Source organism: Schistosoma mansoni, chromosome W (genome assembly GCF_000237925.1).
Source record: "Schistosoma mansoni strain Puerto Rico chromosome W, complete genome".
Taxonomy (NCBI): Eukaryota; Metazoa; Platyhelminthes; class Trematoda; order Strigeidida; family Schistosomatidae; genus Schistosoma; species Schistosoma mansoni.
In genome coordinates this window covers 49703496-49725470 of record NC_031502.1, presented here as the reverse complement: position 1 = coordinate 49725470, position 21975 = coordinate 49703496, and the positions used below count along the sequence as shown (strand labels likewise).

The 21975-nt window shown below is 31.0% G+C and overlaps 1 protein-coding gene across 1 annotated transcript in view; it reads left to right on the top strand.

Annotated features, from left to right (window-relative positions):
• The window catches only part of Smp_096270 (valine-tRNA ligase), a gene marked incomplete at both ends in the record, with an annotated part of 37301 nt that extends 21352 nt beyond the window's left edge, over positions 1-15949 (top strand). Inside the window, 11 exons of the mRNA XM_018790014.1 lie at positions 253-388; positions 1783-1853; positions 3142-3264; positions 4682-4861; positions 6870-7004; positions 8196-8327; positions 9661-9910; positions 11959-12158; positions 12748-13092; positions 13894-14028; positions 15938-15949. Of these exons, the coding sequence (XP_018655399.1) occupies positions 253-388; positions 1783-1853; positions 3142-3264; positions 4682-4861; positions 6870-7004; positions 8196-8327; positions 9661-9910; positions 11959-12158; positions 12748-13092; positions 13894-14028; positions 15938-15949 (1719 nt within the window). The remainder of the gene's footprint in view (positions 1-252; positions 389-1782; positions 1854-3141; positions 3265-4681; positions 4862-6869; positions 7005-8195; positions 8328-9660; positions 9911-11958; positions 12159-12747; positions 13093-13893; positions 14029-15937) is intronic.
• Between the last annotated feature and the right edge of the window lie 6026 nt (positions 15950-21975).

Here is a 21975-nt window from a genome sequence, read left to right as displayed (position 1 = left end):
TCTTTCGGTCAAAGGCTCCGAGTGTGGGCCCCTAAGAAAACCACCTGCTTCAGTTCGGGCACCTGGGCAGTATCACAGCCCTCAAGCAAATCGAATGAGATTTGTATGGCGCATATATATCTGGTGCTTCCTTGTACCAATATTTATGTGTTTAAATAAATAAATATAAAAGTAAGCTATTCCATTCTTATATTTCTCATCAATATTAGTGTTGTTTCTTCTTTTATTTCCCTTATTATGTCTAACGTCAAGGTTATTTCGTCCAACTCAAAATCAACTAATGATTGTGATGATACGGATCGGTGGATTGTAGCTCGTTCAATTAACGAAGCTGTAAACATTTTGACTGATTCTGGACTTCACTCGAATGATTATCAGCTTATACAAGGTGATATATATATATATATATATTGAAAATTTCATTGTTACTTTTTTTTTAGAAATTTTATCATTAATTTATTCATTATCTTTGTTTAATAGAATAGAACCTTTATGTTAATATGAATAATATCATCTGACAGTTACAGTATGAAATGACTTTTTTGTTATAAGAAATGTTATTCAGTTGTCCAGTATTCATGATCAATATCAATGTCGAAGATGTCAATCAAAATCAAATGTCTTATCAGTAATTTCTCTTCGTAAATTATTCTATTTTTCCCTGACATTTGTCATGTTTTTCTAATCAGAATGAGGATTTGTGGAATTCATGAGTCGATCTAGCCTAGGCCACCATTGAAAACCTGGAAGCATCAAACGGTCGTTTCGTACTAGTATGGGACTCCTCCGCAGCGCGTATGCATGACTCAAACCCAGAACCTTCGGTCTTGCACGCGAACGCTTAACCTCTAGTCCACTGAGCTAGCATCCAACGGTGTTAATGTCTAACTTCAATCGATCCATAATATCGCGCGACCCTTCATCCATCGTCGGAAGTAGATACCTGTCTCTACCCGACATGGATTGTCATATGTACTTGTTTCTTTTGAAATTGTTTTGTAAAGGATAGTCAATACACTTCAAGCTTTCTAACTATAATATTGACGAAGCCAAGTTGTTTACTTTTTTAAAAAAGCTGTTTGGTTATAAACGCTTCAAAAGGAAAAAAATCTGAAGTCCATATAATGAACTCGCTTATTCATCGCGTTTAGTTAGACAGTATAGACTTTTTGAATAATAATTAGATTCTCTTCACAATAGTTTTATTCTTTAATTTGTTGAGATGAAAATTATAAAATTTAAGTTGAAAAATACTTTATTTTTTGGTTTTCATCCAACTGTTTAAAACTAATGTCAGAGTTGGACTTGATAGTTTTTCAAATAAATTGGACATTGGGTAGAAAGTTAGTAATAATTTTTTTTTCTATATCCTAATGGGTAGAAAATTGTATGTCTGATGTTTCGTGACTTCATGTAAGTCACCTTCATACACACAAATACATAGATGTCATACAAAATCACCTTGATCAAAAAGAACATGACTTCGAAAGGCTTAAACCTATTGCGATTTTGAATGAACTAAAAATATTCTACATCGTTTCCTTTGTACAATTTAAACTTGTGTTAATTTTATTTTGTTTCTTTAATTTACTCTGAAGAGGTAACCCACATTAAGTTACGAAACGTCAGAAATATAATTTTCTACTCGTTGGGATATTACAAAAATATATTCATTATTGTTTAGAACTATATTACAAGAAACTGAAATATCCGCTAATTTTTGTACATAAATCTCCAAATGTTTTCTTGATTTTTCAACTTATTGTTGTTTGTTTTTTACAGATCCGGATGTTTTAGATACTTGGTTCAGTTCTGCACTATTACCATTTTCAGTATTTGGTTGGCCAAATGATGTAAGTTTATTATATAGTGATAGTTACAAATTATGTAATAATATGTTTAAAAATCATTTAGTAAATACTGTATTTATTTTCCACTATAGCTCTTTGTAATTGAAGCATTGCTTTTATGAATGTGTTGTGACTTCTATTACACACCCACATGACTGATCCTGATTTTTTGAACAGATCCAGACAGCATATGACTACTGAATCACTTCTTTCCTTTCTAATAACTTTATTCTTTACCTAGGAAATTTTGACCTTCAGCACATATACTGCTTAGATTTTTGTCTTTGTAGTCCTACACTTACAAATCTCATGTATTTTAGTGTGTGTCTATAAATTCATTATTTTATACAATGCTTGTTTCCTTATCTCACTATGCATTATTTATCTTGAATTATATCAACTCTTTCAGTGAGTAATATTTTGAGTAGGCACATTTGAAATCTTCGCTTCTTACCTCTTTATTTGTCTGTATGTATGAAACATCCGAAGTACTCGTATTCAACGTTTTATATTCACGTTGTTACCAGCGAGATTTGTCTACAGAATATGTACGGTTTAAGTAGGATTTATATTTCATCAACATCATAATGGAGTTAGATGGTGAGCATCTAAAAACCTTTGATCTTAGGTTTGAACCTTTCTCTGACTAATTCGATCTAAAAAAAAATCTCCATATCACCTGTGTACTTCATCATACTGACATATATTTCATCAATAATAATTTGTTCATATGGTTTATAGATTTGATTCAATTATCTACCGATTATGTTTTGCTCTTTGAGTTCGTTTTTAGTAGTTTATACTTCACAATCAGAAACAAGTCTTCATTGTTTGTGTTAATATTAGCTATGAGTTAAAAATCTCCTTATTAACCACTTGAGCAAGTGAGATGATTAACATCTTTGGCCAAGTAAATTTTTTATATGTAGCCGACATAAATCTATAGACTCTGTTTCTATACTTTCTAATTAACAGGTGAAAAACCAAATTAAATATACACCTTACATACATAGAAAACTTAGGTCAAAAAAACAAACTTTGTATTGATGACATCGATGTCAAATTATTTATTGTAATAGGAAGTGCATTACAAATTTCGATCGATGAAATTCCATCTTCACGCATATCCCTTCAAAGTAAACTTTTATCATTGTCCATTGTTGTTGTTTATCAATCGCTTCTTCTTTAACAATTCATGTACATTTGTTTCTAGATTATAATTCATTATTACTGTTATGAAAATTTTTCAATACTTCATCTGTACTTATATATATGTGTATTCTTACTTTAGACCAAAGAACAACGTTTCTATCCTCTGCGTTTATTAGAAAGTGGACAGGATATATTATTCTTTTGGATTGCTCGTATGGTTATGCTTGGTATATTTCTAACAGGACAAGTTCCATTTAAAACTGTATGTACATCGAAAATCGATCAGCTTAATTGTTGGTCATCATTTATTTTTATGTATTGATTAGAATAGCTGAGTATTTAGGATAAACTATCCTTTCGTTTGTGTAAATTTTTATATTTATCATTATCATTATCCATCAATCATCATCAAATGCTAGTCAATTTTATGTGAAATATACTATCCTATTGTGAGATTTCCATAACTCAACGTGAATTGAAAGAACTGGAGAAGAAAAACAAACTCAATTCATACTGGTTGTTCAATATCGTTGAAATGAAGTGGATTACTCGAAACAAAAGTTTTTGTTTAAAAAATAACATTAACATACTTATTTATATTTGATTTGGATGATTTTGTTAGAGTAGATCGATTTATTCACATGGTCCATGTTTTGTTATCAATTCAGATTAATGATAATACTGAGCTGTCATCAGGTAAACAGTAGTTATAGTGATTAATCACTAAATAGTAGTGATTAATATAATATTTTTCCAATTCTCAGTGCCGATCAAGTTATAAAACAGATAACTGCCTATAAGTGACTCGGCGCCAACATTATGTAAATATCTCCGTTCTACAGGATGCTAGTGACAACCTGTATATCTCAAACGTCGCAGCTGGGTTATACTGTTTACCTTACTTGGACCATTAGTACTTTAAAACCCAAGGTATGCCTTACTGTCGAGTGCGGACTAGCGCGGAACCTCGTTTCAGAATTTTGCAGATTACTTACAACCACCTGACATCTAAATAATGTTTTTAATATTCTACTCTTTTTTATATGTCAGATACATCTTGAATAATTGCTTATTGATGTTATAAAGTTGGTCGTTCAATTCATTCTGATATAATAGTTTTAGTTTACCAGTATTATTGTTACAAATAGTCTATATCATGACGGACAGATGAATTGGATAAAAAACTGGTAAACTAACTTAGCTTAAATGATGAGTTCTGTTGATATGCTTCACTATATAATACATTCTTAATACTTTATCAGTATAGGATTGTGGAGATTGTTAAGTTTCATTCAGATCATGAAACGATCGGTGTTAGACCATTGAAAACGTAGAAGCAGTGGACGGCCGTTTCGTCCTAGTATGTGGTTCGTCAGTAACACGTATCCACGACTCAGGGTACGGGAATCTAACCCAGGAGATCCGGTCTCGTGCGTGAACGCTTAACCCTTTAACCACTAAACCGGCAACGTACGATGTCAATGTCTAAATTCAGTCAATCCACGATCGCGTGTGACCATCTTTCATTGACCTCGGGGGATAACTGTCTCACACCCGACACAGTTGAACATTGATCGGTTCATTATTTTAATGGAACTCAACAATCTCCACAACCCTATACTGACAATTATCATTCGATAATAATTTACTTAATCAATATTACTTTCCAATAAAACAAGGTCATTTTACATGGTTTGGTGTGCGATTCAACTGGTCAAAAAATGTCTAAAAGTAAAAACAATTCAGTGAATCCATTGAAAATAATTCATGGAATTGGAAACCTTCCAAAGGTAAATTATTACTATATTTTACTCAACATGGTAGAATCATCAAAACCTTGTTTTATTAGATTTTTAACTGTATAAGTAGGTAGTACATTTGCATGACGTTTTTTGAGATATATAATCTAAAGTTATGTAATTGTAGGTAACTTTTAACTTCACTGAAGTATAGATTTAAAATAATCTCAAAAGACAAACGACATGGAATTAGAAAGGCTTCGAAGTTCAATGGTAACGTATCTATAAATAGATTTAATACATTAAAGATCAATAGGAATTGGATATGAAGTATCCCTCAGTTTTCAATGCTTCTACATTTAGTATTGACCAACGATGAGTAGTAAACTATGAACATAATAGTTTGTGGATCTGACTCTCAAACTACCTTTTTCTTATCACTTTTTATCTTCCATTTCGCCTTTGATGTTTTAGTTTTTCTTCTCTCTCTCTTTTCCCCATTTTATTTTTATTCTTTTGAACAAAAATTTTCGTCACCATCAAAGTTGTTTTATTCTAAATTTCTCGTTACTTTTATTGATAAACCAACCGATCTTCGATCTAATATATGTATAATGCTTTCAATAATACTACCTATTTCCAACTATATAAACAAATAGATTAGGTCACTCACCACCAGGTGATTGGATATAAATCATACTCTAAATGTAAATCACAACGAAACCCCCTAGTTGCCTTAACAGAAGTAGATGAAGCGAGGTTCGAATCAAGCACTTAGTGGTTAAAAATCAAACATATTGACCCTTAAACTAATTACTTCTTAGAATTGTAATTAGAAATGATTTGTTATCATTATTATTGTTATTGTAATTAACGATTGTAAAATTAAATTAACTGTAATAAACCTATTTTTTTATTCTTTTGTTTTATATCTCACTGAATGTCATTTCTTCTGTCCATTTTCTCAGATCTTTACGCTTTTTTCATAATTATTTCTACTGAATTTTTATTCTGCTTTTCAGAAATTAATTTTTTTTTTCATATTACTAGATGTTGTTAGATGTAGTTACTGTGCATTGTTCATATTTTATTTATTAAGTTCCAAAAATAACTTGCTTTCTTCAAAATTTTTTACCAATAATAATTTTATTATTTTATTAGATTTGTTGATTATATCCTTGAAACAATCATTCAAGTGGAATACTCCTCCTCCTCCTCCGCCACCACTACCGTGGAGTGGTTCGAGATCTTTGGTTCTTTGTAAAAATATTAATATTATTATCATTATTACTTAGATTTTGGAAGACAAATATATGGCGGTATACTTGTATATATATATCACTGATTATAATAAAATTTTATCGTATTTCGAAGTAGAAAAACAAAGAATAAATAATGTTGATTTAATAATTAATAATAAAAGATTATAAATTACTTCTTATTTAATAAGGAAAAGAGAATTCAGCGAAGATTTCTTTTTCGACGAAATCCTTTACTTAAGCTGTACTTCCGTATGTGTAGTTATATGGAAAATATATGTCTATAGGAGGCTAGGAAAGATTGCATTATAAATTGATTCGAGAATACATAACAAATGAGATTACGTGCTAATCATATATTTTTCATGTATATACGAATGTACAGCTTGAGTAAATGATTCTGTCGAAAAGAAAATGCTCTTCGCTGAATTCTCTTTATTCTTATTCAATGACACTATGGGTTATTTTAATTATTTCTTGCTTCATTCGTTTTATTTATTGAGAATTAATTTTGTTGCGTTAAATATTTCACATCTTTTTTAATTAAATGATAGTTCAACGTTTATTAACCATTTTACCAGTATTACTATCCACTACATAGATACAGCATTGTTCAAACCCGAGTACATGAATGTTCTGTTTTGGCAATTATCTTACACCAAGCTAGTATAAACGTCATCATCTGTTTAATATAATTTGCTTAAATTATTCCCCATTTTATATCTTTCTTATGAATATGACAAGTTCGATTGAAGGCAAATTGAATCAGTTGCTCTTTTTTTAAAACTTGATGTACGGTTTTGTGTTTCTCTTGTTTTGTTTTGTCGTTAAACTATTTACACATTACGTATCTTTTACTGTTCTTTCAGGAAACTGTTGGATCATCAATTCAAGTATTAGGTGCAGATGCTTTAAGAGCTGCATTATTAACTCATCAATTATCTCAGTCACATATTAATTTTGATGAGAATACTGTATTGGAAATGAGGAAATTCTGTAATAAGGTAAAATGTAATTCTAAGTTTTTATGATTTAGTTTTCTAATTATTTCGATAGATTCAAGATAGCACAATGTAACCCTGTTAATTTCAATGTAATTTATGAATGAAACAAGAGTTTAAACTGATAACTTATTAGTCTTTAGATTAATTTAGGCTGAGTTATTGTCCTTGAGTTTTAATTACAAAAGGTGGAATAGCTGAAAGTTTGTGTTAATCCTGATAATGTAGGTTTCTCATTTAATCTAACTGTGTTTTGAGTAAATCAACAAGAAGATCTGACATTCTGTGTCACTTCTTAGCGACTCCTTCAGAAATTTAATAGTTAATCGTAATCTTCGTTTTTAGAATGTATCCCTATAGAAAGCCAGAAAAATAATCCCATACCATATCAAAATTTATTATTAGGTGTTTTGAAAGTCGTAATTTACAACAAACTTCCATATCTCTATATGATGAGCAGGATATATTTAGTTCAAATAATTTCGACTAGTATTAAAACTCACAAATTCCTGGGATAACTTTTGTTAGTGTTTTTTCAACTTTTTATGATCACAACCCTGGTTTATAAAAATACGACATGTGTACAACGCCTTAGTTTCAGTCAAGCAAGTATGATGTAGGACGTTATGATTGATTTGCATATTTGTTTTTCTTTTAAACGTCCGACTACTTTAGTAACCATCATTCTGTGAGCGGCTACACCCCATTTATATTCTGGTACGTATATAACTGCTATAACAATACATCATGTTGATTAGTCTGAAATGAAGGGATTAATGTGTCCGTAATTTAATTGATAGTTAACAGAGTATTACATTTTTATTGAGTTGTAAATGAATAACTCATAAAGATCTATACCATCTTACATGAACACCATGTTTTCAACAAAATTGTCATTTTACCACAAACTATGTATTTTAAAGGGATTATTTCATCTTATTATGGATCCATTGATTATTTATGTTAGTTTTTGCTAATTATCTGCGAAAATTTGTGATTTCGTAAAAATTAAAAGTTGTGAAAATCTAGGTCATGAATTCTATTTCACTAAACTATAAAGACCTAGTCCCTAAGTATCGAGTTTGTGAAAGTTTTGAGAAACCAGATGTAGTTATCAAAATATTTTCGTACGAAGTATTGTTTCATTATAGCGATGAACCCAGAGCTTCAATATACAATTGTTTTTTTCTATAGATGTGGCAAACAGCTCGTTTTGTTTCGATTCAACTTAAGAAACAAGATGTATTTCAATCAGTTTCAACCATACATCATAAATCACTTGGTACCCAGTGGATAGATTTTGTAGGAGGATTAAGTAAAGGAAAGGTTAGTTATTACTATGGGTATTATTATTATTATTAAAGATTGTTGGTCTATGTAGAAACATTTATAAGTAATTTTGGTGTGTAATAATAACAGACTAGCAATCAACGTTTGACCAACTTGATGTTAACAGTTATCGTTTTTCTAGGTAAAACCGTTGCCAAAACATTTTTTTCTAGAATTAAACTATCATTTTGTTAATTTGATCCCGATTGGATTGGAAAACATTTTTTATGTAACAAAATTTACCGATTCTTCATACTCGATAACCATATACACATATTAAGCTGATCTTAGTCCTAAACTCATCATTAGGGTGACTACTTACTACATTGAAACTTATTGGTGATGTATGTAGTGTCAATTTCAAAAATTAATCTTACAATTTCTGTTTTTTGTTGTTGATTAGATCAATTATTATATCTGCGTAAATTTTTATTCAAAACAATTTCCACGCTAACAATACAATAAAATGAACTTTCTAATCACTCAGTCAGTAACATATTCACAGTTTTATTGATTTGTTTGGTTTTATATTTCATTCTAGAAATACTATGTATATCGGTTTTTGAAAGCAGTTGGAAGTAGAATTAAGCAAAAACACAATATCAACAGGAAGACTTGCACCAAAAGTTTATGCTAAGTGATATTTATCAGAAGGGGTTTTGTGGAGAATTTAGTATTTTCGTAGTTGAAATCATGGGTCAATTGAAGCTAGACCACCATGGAAAACCTGGAAGCACTGTACGGCCGTTTCGTCCTATTATGGGACTCCTCGGCAGTGCTCATCCACGATCCCGCACTCGCGAGATTCGAACCCAAGATGTATTTTTAATTATGAAGAAACCAATGCTTTTCATGCGAATTGAATCCACATCTGAGGTTATTTATAAAAAGTAGTCAAGTAGAATAGATTCTAGTGGTTCTCACATGGTCATTTTGTCTATCAGTTCTTATGGTTAATTATAAAACCTGAAGAGTAACATTTAGTGAAATTGATGCTCTTTCGTGTTTAGCTAAAGTTAAGATGTTAAGATCGTTTATCAGTTTGATAGACATAAATAACTTCAAATTGACAATCAAAATAGAACTATGTATCTTTTTTATCTAATTTACTCTCGTCTTAATTTTATCATTGAAATATGGTTGTAACTGGTGCATTCCTATGACGTAGACTTGGTTTATCTAATTTAGAAGGTCTTGGGTACCAATAAGTAGAGGTATATGCTTTTTAAATTTTCAGTCCAATTTTTATTTGTAGAAATTTTATTTATCGTATTATGATGAACTGGAATAGATTTTCTTCTAATTGTTTATTTTTACTCTTATGTTACAGCAACTAAGGTTGTTTGATATATGGATTATACATAAATTATGTCGATTAATTCATTTAATCAACTCATCATGGACAGATCCTAAAGACATTGATCATGGAGAAAATAAGATTCAAACTGGTAATCACAAGTTTAGAGTCGATTTTGATAATGAAGATTTAAAATGGTCATTTCATCATGGTGTCAAAGGAATGCAAAATTGGTGGTTGAATGATCTATGTTCCATTTACCTAGAAGTAATTAAAAATGAAGGTGATTATTTAACAACATTTTAAATGGTTTATTAATAATCCGAATTAATAACTCATTTGATGACACTAAACTCTCGATCATAAACAAAGATGCATTGTGACTAACAGTGGAATCCAGGACATGCTTTCCGTCCTATTTGGGACTCGTCAGCTGGATGTACATACATCTGAGTTGATGTTCACTCTGGGAATCCAACCCAGTACTGCTCGCTTCAAACGACATGGCGTTACCCACTTATCTAGTGAGTTCAGATAACCACTGGTTTATGCAATAGGAACTCCATAGCTGGTCATATAACGTGATGGCGTTTGAAGCGAATGCTTCTAGATTAGAGTCCCAGAGTGAACATCAACTCAGTTGTAGATACATCCAGCTGTCGAGTACCGAATTGGATGAAACGTAGGTCCTGGATTTCATTACTAACCACCATTCATATTTGTTTATGGTACTTGTGACCTAGTAGCAATTTTAATGCGATCCGCACAAAATGCACATATGCCAAAAGAAATTGACTGGTAGCAGTCCTAAACATCAATGAGATTCAAACAACCAATACAAAGTAAATAATTCTCTGTATTCATTAATAAGCTACCGATCGCAAAACTTAATAATAGAAGAATAAATGTAGATTTCATTGCAATACGTCAACCTTCTAGTCAATTAATTCGCTTGATAGAATATTGAGCTGATAGTTTAGAATTTTCAGTTTAATTCCGATTGCAAGTGATATTTCATTAGAATTTCAGTCACTGTTCTTGTATAGAGCTAGTTTAAAAAGTAGGTATTATTTCAATATAATAATCTAATAACAAAATATTGACAAGTTTCTCTATAATGAGATTTTTGTTATTGTGAATCCATGATATCAGTTTTTTTTTAATACTAAAATTAGCCCTCATGATTAGTTGTACTATTTAAAATTTAGTCAATGAATTTTCAATAAAAACAAATGTCCTAAAAACATGTCTAATTACTTGTTTATCATTAGAATTTAAGTGTTTGAGTTAGATCATAGTCAATTTAGCATAAATATACCATCAATAATCAATGTTTATTCTGTCTAAGTTACAGAAAATTAATAAGCTTAAATCATAAGAAATGGAAAGAACTGAACTTAGGTAGGTACTTCAATAACCGCCAGCGTGATCGTGTGAATTTAGTTAGTGTAGGAGGAGTAAGTTTGAAGAGAGCTAGGAGTAGCGAAATCAGAACATATCTTCAGTTTATGAAATCATTGATTGTTGATATGAGCTATGTGTTAATAGGTGCAAGTTGACTGGTTAAAGCAAGCAGCACTATCGTAACCAACGGTTGGAGATGTTGGATAAAATGCCTTCCTTTATTGAATAATCTCATCTCGTTATATTGATGTTTTGTGGTAACTTCAACTGATCCACATATGTTCTAAGTTTTATGTTTCTTATGACTGACTTTTTAGTTGATATTTTGTTGTTTTGTCCATAATTATCAAGATTATTTCAGTATAGAATTAATGAAATATACCTTATTCTATTCTAATGAATATAACAAGAAATATATTTTTGAGTATTTATACGTTGTAACTTAGCAACATATCATTCAATCCATGTTAACATTGTTTCCGCTAACCAAAATACATTTCGATACAATATATGTTTACGATTTAAAAATAAACGATACCATAATACAACATTCTTTTTATTTATATCTGTAAATTAGGTAAACGTTAACTGACTTACCCACAAACAACAACTCTTCAGGTCGTTAAAGTGAGAGAGAACGGGAGAGAATGGGTTTTGAATATAATGATCTTTTATGGTTTCAAAAGTATTTTCTTTAACGTATTAAACCTAGCATTTTTTAAAAGACTTTGAATTGAACAGAGTTACTAGTTTTGAAGACGAACGAATACATACTCACACACCTGCCAAATTTAACATCATTAGTATATCTATTAAAAATATAAAGTTTGTTATTTTGATAAAAATAAAGAATAATACGCTACTTTCATATGGTTCATTGTTATTATCCTCATGTTTAACAATTTCCTTTCTTTCTTGTTCATCTAGGTTCTACACCATCCAACACTAATTCTTTGCATATCTTATACCTTTGTCTAATGACCGGCATTCACATATTTCATCCAATTATGCCACATTTAACTGAAGTTCTCTGGCATGGTTTAAATATGAGAATTGAACAGAAAGATGATTTGTTGTATAATCCAGAAAACAGTCTATTGACGCAACAATATCCTAATTGTAAATGGGTATGTATCCAATTGCTATATATATATATTCTCTTAGACTTTCTATTTCGTCAAACAGCTAAAAATAACACTTATCTGTTAGCTAATTCTTACCGATCTACCTGTCGTATCAAACGTACAATTGTAGATCTCAGCAGCATTTATCAATCTTACATCTATTTTCAATACGTTAAGAAAAATGTGGCATAATCGTTGATAAAGGTGTTAAATTAAGCATACAATTCGCAGTGGTCAAATAAAACTTGTGAATGTATAGTTCAGTAAGTCAAAAATAAAATTAGAGAGTAACAAGTGTGAGAAACATATACACCGCTGTGGTCCGTGTTTAGTCACATCGACTTTCTCAAACCATAGATTGGGATTGGTATAAATGACCTCAATGATCAATCTATGGGTTAAACGCAACACACTCAAAACTGGATTCCATTTGATTAAAACACATATTACCCTATACGATTTTGTGTCTTGCCAATGTCAGAAATTCTTTCATCATACTTTCTGGTTATATACCCAGTAAAATAATTGTATCATTTACTTCTTGTTACTTGTTTTCTCAAAACATAATCTATAAATATTATTGTCGTTACAGTTTGAATTCTTGTATCAGAATGACTATGATATTTCATTGGATCGTGTACAAGAAATAATGTCTGAGCTAAGTACAGTAGCTTCAAATGTCAATTCTTGGCGTCCTTTACTCCGATCTATTCATCATAATAAATCAAAAAATCCCACGGAATTAAAGAAAATGGAATCCGATAGTATTTACTTGATAAGAAACGCTAGTGATTCACATGTTTCAGAAGATGAATCTGCTGTTTTGAAAGCGCTCACATCTATTAACTTCAAGTCAGATATGATAGCAAGCAATAATTATGTTTATATACCTGTTCATAATGATCAAACTGATTGGCATTTATGTATAAATAAGAATGTAAGTTGATATTTGATTCATGTTAAATTTTTCATGAATTTACTTTGATACTTTTTGTGATGCTACTTATAACAATCGAATAAGTATGTATCATCATTGGTTAGTTGAAGAAAGTAAAATTTTAAACATCTGATGTGGTAATCTTCGTGATTGAAGGCAAGCAAATGACAAATTTCTTAATATTCTGCCATCTAATGATTATCGATATGACATTAATAATTCTCAAACTGTTTCCAATGATGTTGTTTGATTACAAAACCTTCATATGTAACTTTTCCTGAATATGTATGATTGTTTTTAGAGTTTAAATATATAGGCTTACACAACTTTGAAGTAGTTTTTAAAAAATATTAAGCCTGATGAGATACAAAAAACTCTTCTTTCGAGATGTTGAAGAAGATTTGTAGCCCAGATGGATGATTTAGGTAGAGTTTTGTTCTCTGAGCTAAATGGTTTAGTCGTGGAGCTTTCATTGTTCTTCTGAACAACATCATCTGCACAAACTTCAGGTAGAAGTTTTGTTCATAGCTTTATTATTCGTGTAAATATTAGATCTTAAGACGCGGGATTCAACACATCAAACTCGTGAAATTTCGTATATACGAAATGTGTACTTCGAATACACAAGTTGGCTGTCTAACGCTTAGTATGGATTTCATCACCCATGTGTTTGAAATGAAAAAGAAGATACAATTCACTGAACTACAATATTACATTCCTGTTAAAAGTATTTCTATGAATTAACATTTCATCGCATACTTGTATCAATGATGTGTCCTTTAATTTAATTTCATTATACAGGAATATGATCTTAATTGGGCTAGAAATGAATTACAACTTCGTATTGATAATTTATGTAAACGTAAAGAGGAGTTGATAAACATAGGGAAAATGAAAAAAAGCAAACAGAATACACAAGAAACAAATCAATTTAAGGTAATGAATATTCGTCTATGTCTTTGTGTTTTCAATCATTGTTTAACCGTTTCATCATGATGTTTTTCAGTTTCTGCGAAGCGAAAGCCAGTCAGTTCCTTCGTAGTAAAAAAACTTCGTCTTCTCATTGCATTATCGAAGAAAAATTGTATAGAACGGTAAAATGATCAATTAAAGCAATATAATGAACTTTAAAAAAATAAATATTTTAAAACAGTTAAGCAATCTATGACCTTTTTTTGTTACCTCTAATTTTCTAAGGCTCAATAATTCAACGTTGTCTGTTAGTTTCGGGAAGATACTAAGTGGTCTATATTCCTTGATTAAAATGTCAGTAGATTCCTCTAGTTAACCTTATTTGGTTTGAATTAAGTTATGGTTTGGTGATCGCATTGAAATAATAGGATGTAAATAATTTCTACAGAAATTCTTAATTTGTTTTAAAGTTTCTGACGTGTTGAATAATATCTTGGAATATTTTGTTTAAAGTTGTTTTACTGAATAGCTGAACAATTATTCTGACTCATGGAATCAGATGTTTCATTTGATCCTGTGACATCTAAAGAAAAACTGCATAAGTATTATCTGGAACACTGACCCAGAATGCTCAGATAGAATGATGTACACCTTAATTGTTAAGCTACAAGTTTGATCTAAGTGACCAACATTATTAAAATTATAATGTAATATAATTAATTCTTTCATTGGTATCACTTTATCTTATCTAAACTTGTTCATCAGCTAAAACCTGAAGTTTCATTGATATTAGTCAATTCGTCTTGTATTATTAAATGAAAGACAACGAAAAATCATATGAAGTCGTTGGACAAATTAGTGACAGTCCAGCTTAGAGAATTTTATTTTCAACAGTATCATTTTCTAAAATAATACCGTATAATAGTTTATAATAAAGTAGGGGAGTGTTTCATCATTAATTTTTATTTTATTTTTTACCGAAAATTCTTTATCTATTAAACAAGACATTATATCGATCACTTAAATTTCATTTCGAAAGTATGATAAAGTATAAACGTCCGCCAAAAGCCCTTCTTGAGGTCTACTACCGATCGTAAATGTATATGAAAAAGGAAGTATAGCTTAGGGTCAGCAACTACATCTGATTAGAAAGAACTCTACAATGAAATCACCACAAATTGTATTCATTTGAAAGTACAAACTATTTAAAATCACTAACTTGTGTGTTATTGATGTATCTAAGGTCAATTTTTATATGATTTATAAAGTTAAACATTTATAGCGGCTTATATATCGTATTATATTACTTAATTTATCAACGAATTCAATCTAGCGGCTTAAAACAAGAACAGTTAGAGCGTTCGGCTTTCTATTTTTATGTTATTGTTTCCCTTTGTTACCTAATCAATTTGTTTCAGAAACTGGTCATTTCAATTAAATACTCATATATGTTAATGTTTGTATGTGATTAAAAGTTGAGCATATGAATTATCATATCGAATTAATAATTTAATTAATCAATTTTTTGTATTTCATTTTTCTGGAATATTCTTTTGTAGATCGAAGTAATACAGAAAAAAGTGGAAAAACTTGAATATCAACTTTCTTGTTTGATGTAGAATGATATTTTTGTAGTCAATAAAGATTATTGTAAATCAATAATTTTATTATTATTTGTTACTCACTTATGTTTTATGTATGACTTTGATGTATTCAATAAATTCTTTGCATCGACAGTTATTCTGTGCTGTTTTATTTTCATCTTTTAAGGTACTGTGAAAGAAGAAAACATCTACTATTAGGCTATTACTTAAAGTTTTTGTTCCAGTTTATCATATATCATCTAAGAATGTTTGAAGTACCTTCCGTAAATTCAAATAATCTACACAATACATTAAATCTTTATCAGTTTTTTTTTTTATTTTTACTGTAGATAGTTGAATAACACTGTCTACTTTAGTGTATTTTGTTGTCTACTACTGATAGCTAGTTTTATTAATTAAGTTTACCATGATGCTTGTTATACAACTCTGTGTTAAAAAGGTTGAACATTTCCTTGTGTGATATGTTATTTGCATACAGATATTCATAGGAGTATTAACCTTAGAAGCTAATTAATTGACAATCACAATCTTCATAGTTAAAATCATGAGTCAATTGAAGCTAGACCACCATAGAAAACCTAGAAGCACTAGACGGCCAACTCGTCCTATTGTGGGACTCCTCAGCAGTGCGCATCCACGATCCTGCACTCGCGAGATTCGAACCCAGGACCTACCAGTCTCGCGCCGGAGCACTTTACCGATAGACCACTGAGCCGGCATTAATAATCACAATCTTTATTAATAAATGAGTACGGTTTTCACTCTGAACGTAACTTTGGAAATTCTTAAATGAATTTTTGCGTATAAACGTGAAGCCAAAGACAATTCATAGATGACATGAGTCGAAAACTTCAATAGATAATATTCTAAATTACGTTTATAAAATTATATTGGACCCACAACGATACAGTTCAATACTGAAGACTCAAATAAGTTGATTGATATGTTTATGAACAATGTTAGGTATTAGCTGATTCAAATACATGGATTTCATAAGGTTTATTATTATGCGTTCTCACAAACTATTCTTCATAGTACTAGTGACAACGGTTATCATCTCATTCAAATAGCTTTACTACACTATTTTTATATCACAATATTAAACAACTTGTAATATAGGGTGGTCATGTCTTATCAATAGGAAATATTTCAATTACGGTTATTTTACATTTCAGTTACGTTGTATGACTAAACTGTTTTTGTTACTTACTTGTTACATGACAAATAATATATTGCTTCACTCTTGTGTTAATCTTGACTCTCTCAAGCTCGATTGTACATTATTAGAAAACTTAAAAAACTAGTAAGCTGATATTCTGTGTAGGTAGTAATTTCGTAAAATGCAATTGATTTTTATCTCTCAATTAGGAAGTTCATAAAAAGTTATCCAATGATTATAAAATAAAATGTAGATAGTTTTCTTCATGAACCGGTGGAGCGGTAGCTCAGTAGTTGAGACGTTCTATTTACAGCCACTGAATCATTGGTACGAACTTTGCTCCTCATACTTCGGTTTATAAAATGAATATCATTACTAGCCTTCACAATTAGAGCCTTGCCGGGAACCAAATACGCAACTCTATACCTGAGAAATAAGCTATAGTAAGTTTTTTGTGGCCTTCGTCTATGTGACTGCAGTTAGATCGGACAAAGGATTGTCATCGAAATATACATGACGCCAATCCTCGTATATAATCATCGACTTAAATTCCGTTGGTGAATAACGGAATTAAATAGTCCAAATACGAGAACGGATTTTTGAATACATATATTTCGTACACTTATTGATCTGGACAGATAGTCAAAGGAATGGAGAAAAGAGAGGGAAGCGAAATGACGCACAATGGAGAAATAGAGTGAGCCAAACTCAATTTAACCCAACATAAATCGATATTTGTAGTCCAATAAAAATAAGTTACAGATTTATGATCAGTAAGATAGGGAATGCACACACATACTCTTCAATAAAAACAGTCACGATTAATAAGCGAATAATTGACAAGGTCGAAATGTTACTCAAGAACAATGGATAAATTGGCCTGTCCAGAAGGTAGAATAAGTTATGGGGGTTAACATACTAAGCGACACTACAAATTTCGTGAACCGACGTCACTTGGGTAACCACCAGAAATCAATTAGCAGTGGATTATTTGAACTAATGTTTACTTGCGCCTGTTACCCCTCGTAGAGAAGCATAGGCCGCCTACCAGCACTCTCCATCCAACACTGTCCTGGCCAATCCTTTCCAATTGCTATTCATTCTTTTCACTTATGCTTCCAATCCTCGGCACATTGTGTTCTCTTGTCTTCATCTCTTCTGTTTCCCTTCAGGATTCCAAGTAAGAACTTGCTTCATGATGTAGTTTGATGATTTCCGTAATGTATGTCCTATCCACTTCCAACATCTTCCAGAGTTTCGTCATCAAGCGTGACTGGATTGGCGTTCTCGATGTTGTATTTAAGGATCTTGCTTTTTCCTTTGTGTATGTTGAGGCCCACTGATGCAGAGGCTGCAGCTACATTAGTTGTCTTCATCTGCATTTGTTCATGTGTATGGGATAGGAGGGCTTGGTCATCTGCGAAGTCCAAATCGTCTAATTGATTCTGAACTCATAGTTACGTTAGTGAATGTGTTCAGTGTATTGCAGAGTACTAATATAACAGCTTCATTGAAGTGTGTATAGGACAAAAAATGAACTTTTTTTGTTATATCGTTTTCTATATGCACGGTGAGATTGAAGATGTTTGAATGTGAGGTCTTTTTAATTAGTTAAATCATAAAGCAAGCCATATGGTAGTTAGAGTGTGTGAATTAATACGCCTTAGGATAAATCTAGTTTACCCTCTAAAATGTGTTAATATTAGAGGTATGAAAATACGTAAACATGACCTACTTTAAGTACCATTCATTTCGAGGTAATAACTTATTTTAAGTATAACAACAAAAATTTCAAATATACTGAATAGTTCTAATCAGTGTATATGCTTTTGTTAACCAATCATTCATAAAATTTAACAACTAGAATAGGATCATTTAAAATAAATTCTCAAACGAATTCAAAATCAAGTTAAAGGATAATTACTTATTAGAACGAAAGTGAAATTTTGTCTCCAAGGTATAGTTTATTGATTACTACTCATTAAGAAATTAAAACAGCTCACTTTCGTTTTGATATATTTAACAATTTAGAAAATTCATTACCATAGAAAAATATCAAATCAGTTTATATTGATTTTATCAGTCATATTAAATTATCAAAATAAGAAGCAGTGACCAGTAGAGTTCAACCAAGTCTGTTGTAAAATAGTAACTCACTGATGACAATTGTGAATGGTTGCTCGATTTCGTGAATTGGTTGAAGTTAGACATTAACACCGTTGGATGTCGGCTCAGTGGTCTAGTGGTTAAGCGTTCGCGCGCGAGACTGATAGGTTCTGGGTTTGAATCTCGTGAAGCGGGATCGTGGATGCGTACTGCTAAGGAGTCCCACAATAGGACGAAACGACCGTCCAGTGCTTCCAGGTTTTCCATGATGGTCTAGCTTCAATTGACTCATGATTTCAACCATATAAAATAAGAATAAATAAATAATAAATGTCACCAATATCGAAAATTCATTACCTGATAACATTAGTTACATTTAAATGATCACTGATCAATCTTAGAACAGTTTTATTACTTCCAGTAGATGTAGTTCAGAAGACCGATGACAGTTTTATTACATCATACAAAATAATTATTATATTTATTTCGCTATAAAAATAATCAATTCTATAGGGACTTGTGAAAAACTTAATTGATCATAGTTGAATTTTCAACAACAAAAAAATGTTATTTTATGTTATACATTTCTGGAAATAAATTTATCAATATTATTTTTAGATGGATAAATGTTTGGACAAATGGTCTTTTTGAAAGTGATAAGTCTTCTAATTGAACTCTAGATTTGGTTCCTAAGATCTTCTATTGAACCCTTTAGGCTAAATCTACACAGCGACTTGAACACGAGAGAAAAAGCGCGAAATATGGAAGAAACACGTTACTCTAAGGTTCATTTATGTACAGAAAATTTAGGGTATTTATACTATTTTAGATGGCATTGGGCTTTCAGGAAATAATCCAATCAGAAATTCGACATGTGACTTTTCACTTGCCAGATGTTTCTGGCAAGACGTTTATTGAATGCTGACTTGATAAGATGTTCCTCAGAGATTTCAGAGCCCGTTTGGCTTCTTTCGAGGAATTTTCTTGATCTCCTCAACAAACAGTAAAAATATAATTGTAACTTGTTTCTCAATTTTCATTTTTACCTATATTACTTGTGCGAAATTTAGTATCGATACAATTTCGTTATATTTTTGACCTTTATTGTTCAAGTAAAGAGCTAACCTATATTGCCACTGTAACACTATATATATATATATATATATATATATATATATTGTTACATGAACTCCCTAATTCATTTTACTTGAACATTTTTAAATAAATGCAGATCGCATGAATTCATTTCGGAAATGAAATGTGCAGTCAATAGATTTATGTATTGTAGATATTAATGAAAAGGTTAAACTTTGAAATTCAATCATTTTAAAAATAAAATACCAAATGTGTATGTGCATTGCGTTTTCTCTAATTTATTATTAATTATTATTAACAAACACATAAATATTGGTACAAGGGGGCACCAGGTACATATGCACCACACAAATCTCATTTGATTTGTGTAAGGGCTGTGATACTGCTCAGGTGCCCAAACTGAAGCAGGTGGTTTTCTCAGGGGGCCACACCCGGAGCCATTGACCTAAAGGTCTGATACACAAGGCAGTGTGCCAACATCAGGAGATGCGGTTCCATGGTAGTCGGTGACCAACGATTGATTCAAACACCTTTTGTTCCCTCAGGATACTGGAGCCCATGTGCACCATTGGTTTGGAATCAGGGTTTTCCAACTCCCCTAGGTGGACTTTCCGTGTCCACCAACTCGGTTAAAGTGCTGGACATTCGCTTTTCGTCCTCTCAATTTCGTAAACGACAATAATGCCACGAGAAGTCAGTGAGTAGGACTTCCCTGGCAGAGGCTATATACGCGTGGCCATGTGAGAGCATTTGGAGAGGGAGAGCGGACTCTCCTCACTTTCGGCCATACCATAGCATTTTGGGGGCAATTTATTATTAAACAGTAACTTGTGTCTGTATTTACTTCGTCTGATACAATCTCTCCAGAACCATAAATGTTGGTGTTAATAAAATCAACCAGATAGTTGTTATACAGTTGATTCTTTTAATGAATTTGAATAATGGTGATAATTGTTAGCTTTAAATATTAGTGGTCTCTTCTTTTCATTAAAAAACGACTGGTGATTTGAAAGTATCAAACAGAAATTTTACTTTATTTCCGATCCACATATTCTTCTTCGTTTTTCTCCGAATATGTAGAATCAAACATGGAATGACATTTAAGAGTGTACAAAAATGAATTGATGAAAGTAATGAATTTTCTTATTCAATCAGTATTATCATATGAAAGAGATAATCGACTCACATTTAATTTATTAATAAATTTACTTACCTTGGTTTCTTCTTGCAGAGATCGGCTTGATTTCAAAGATGGATTACTCGCGTTGTAATGGCAACTAGAGGACTGTCGAAAACCATTTGAACTTAATTTTAATCTTTTACTAAAGTTAAAAAGATCTTGATCACTACCTTAGTGGTCGAAAATTATTGTCTAAGATTTTTGGATTCAATTATTTATGTAGTCTTAGTTGTTCACTACCGCGACATTTAAAACTTACATGAAATAATACTCTCACGATTAGTTTATTATACGAACTCAAACTATTCATAAATCATTTCAAATGATTGTTTTTCTTTACTCTTCATTTTCATGAAAAGAATTTACGATAAAGTTATAACTTACAATGTTTAAGTTATTTTGTATTATAGATGTAGTTTGTACCTCCAAAGTTCGTAATTTATTCAATATGAAATGAGGAAAACCTAAATATTTTAAAAACAGTCCTTTTTAAGTCTAATCTAGATACGCTATTCCAATGTTTTTTTTCTCTCTCTATTACTTAATAATTAATGTATAATTAGCTGGAAAGGTTACTTTAATTTCTCCTTCTATATTACCCTCTTTATCTTCTTAAATTTATAACTTCATAATATTATGCGGCATTTGACACTTGTCAGATAGATGGAAATAGTTTACAGGAAACTCTAATCAACCTATTTTATACTATTTGGTACTTTTCAGTAAGATTTATTTGTAATCTTAAAGTAACTATTGGTACCTTGACGACTTGATTTCGTATCGTTCAGTTTCTCTTAGATTAGTGGATATATTTCAACTTGATCGAT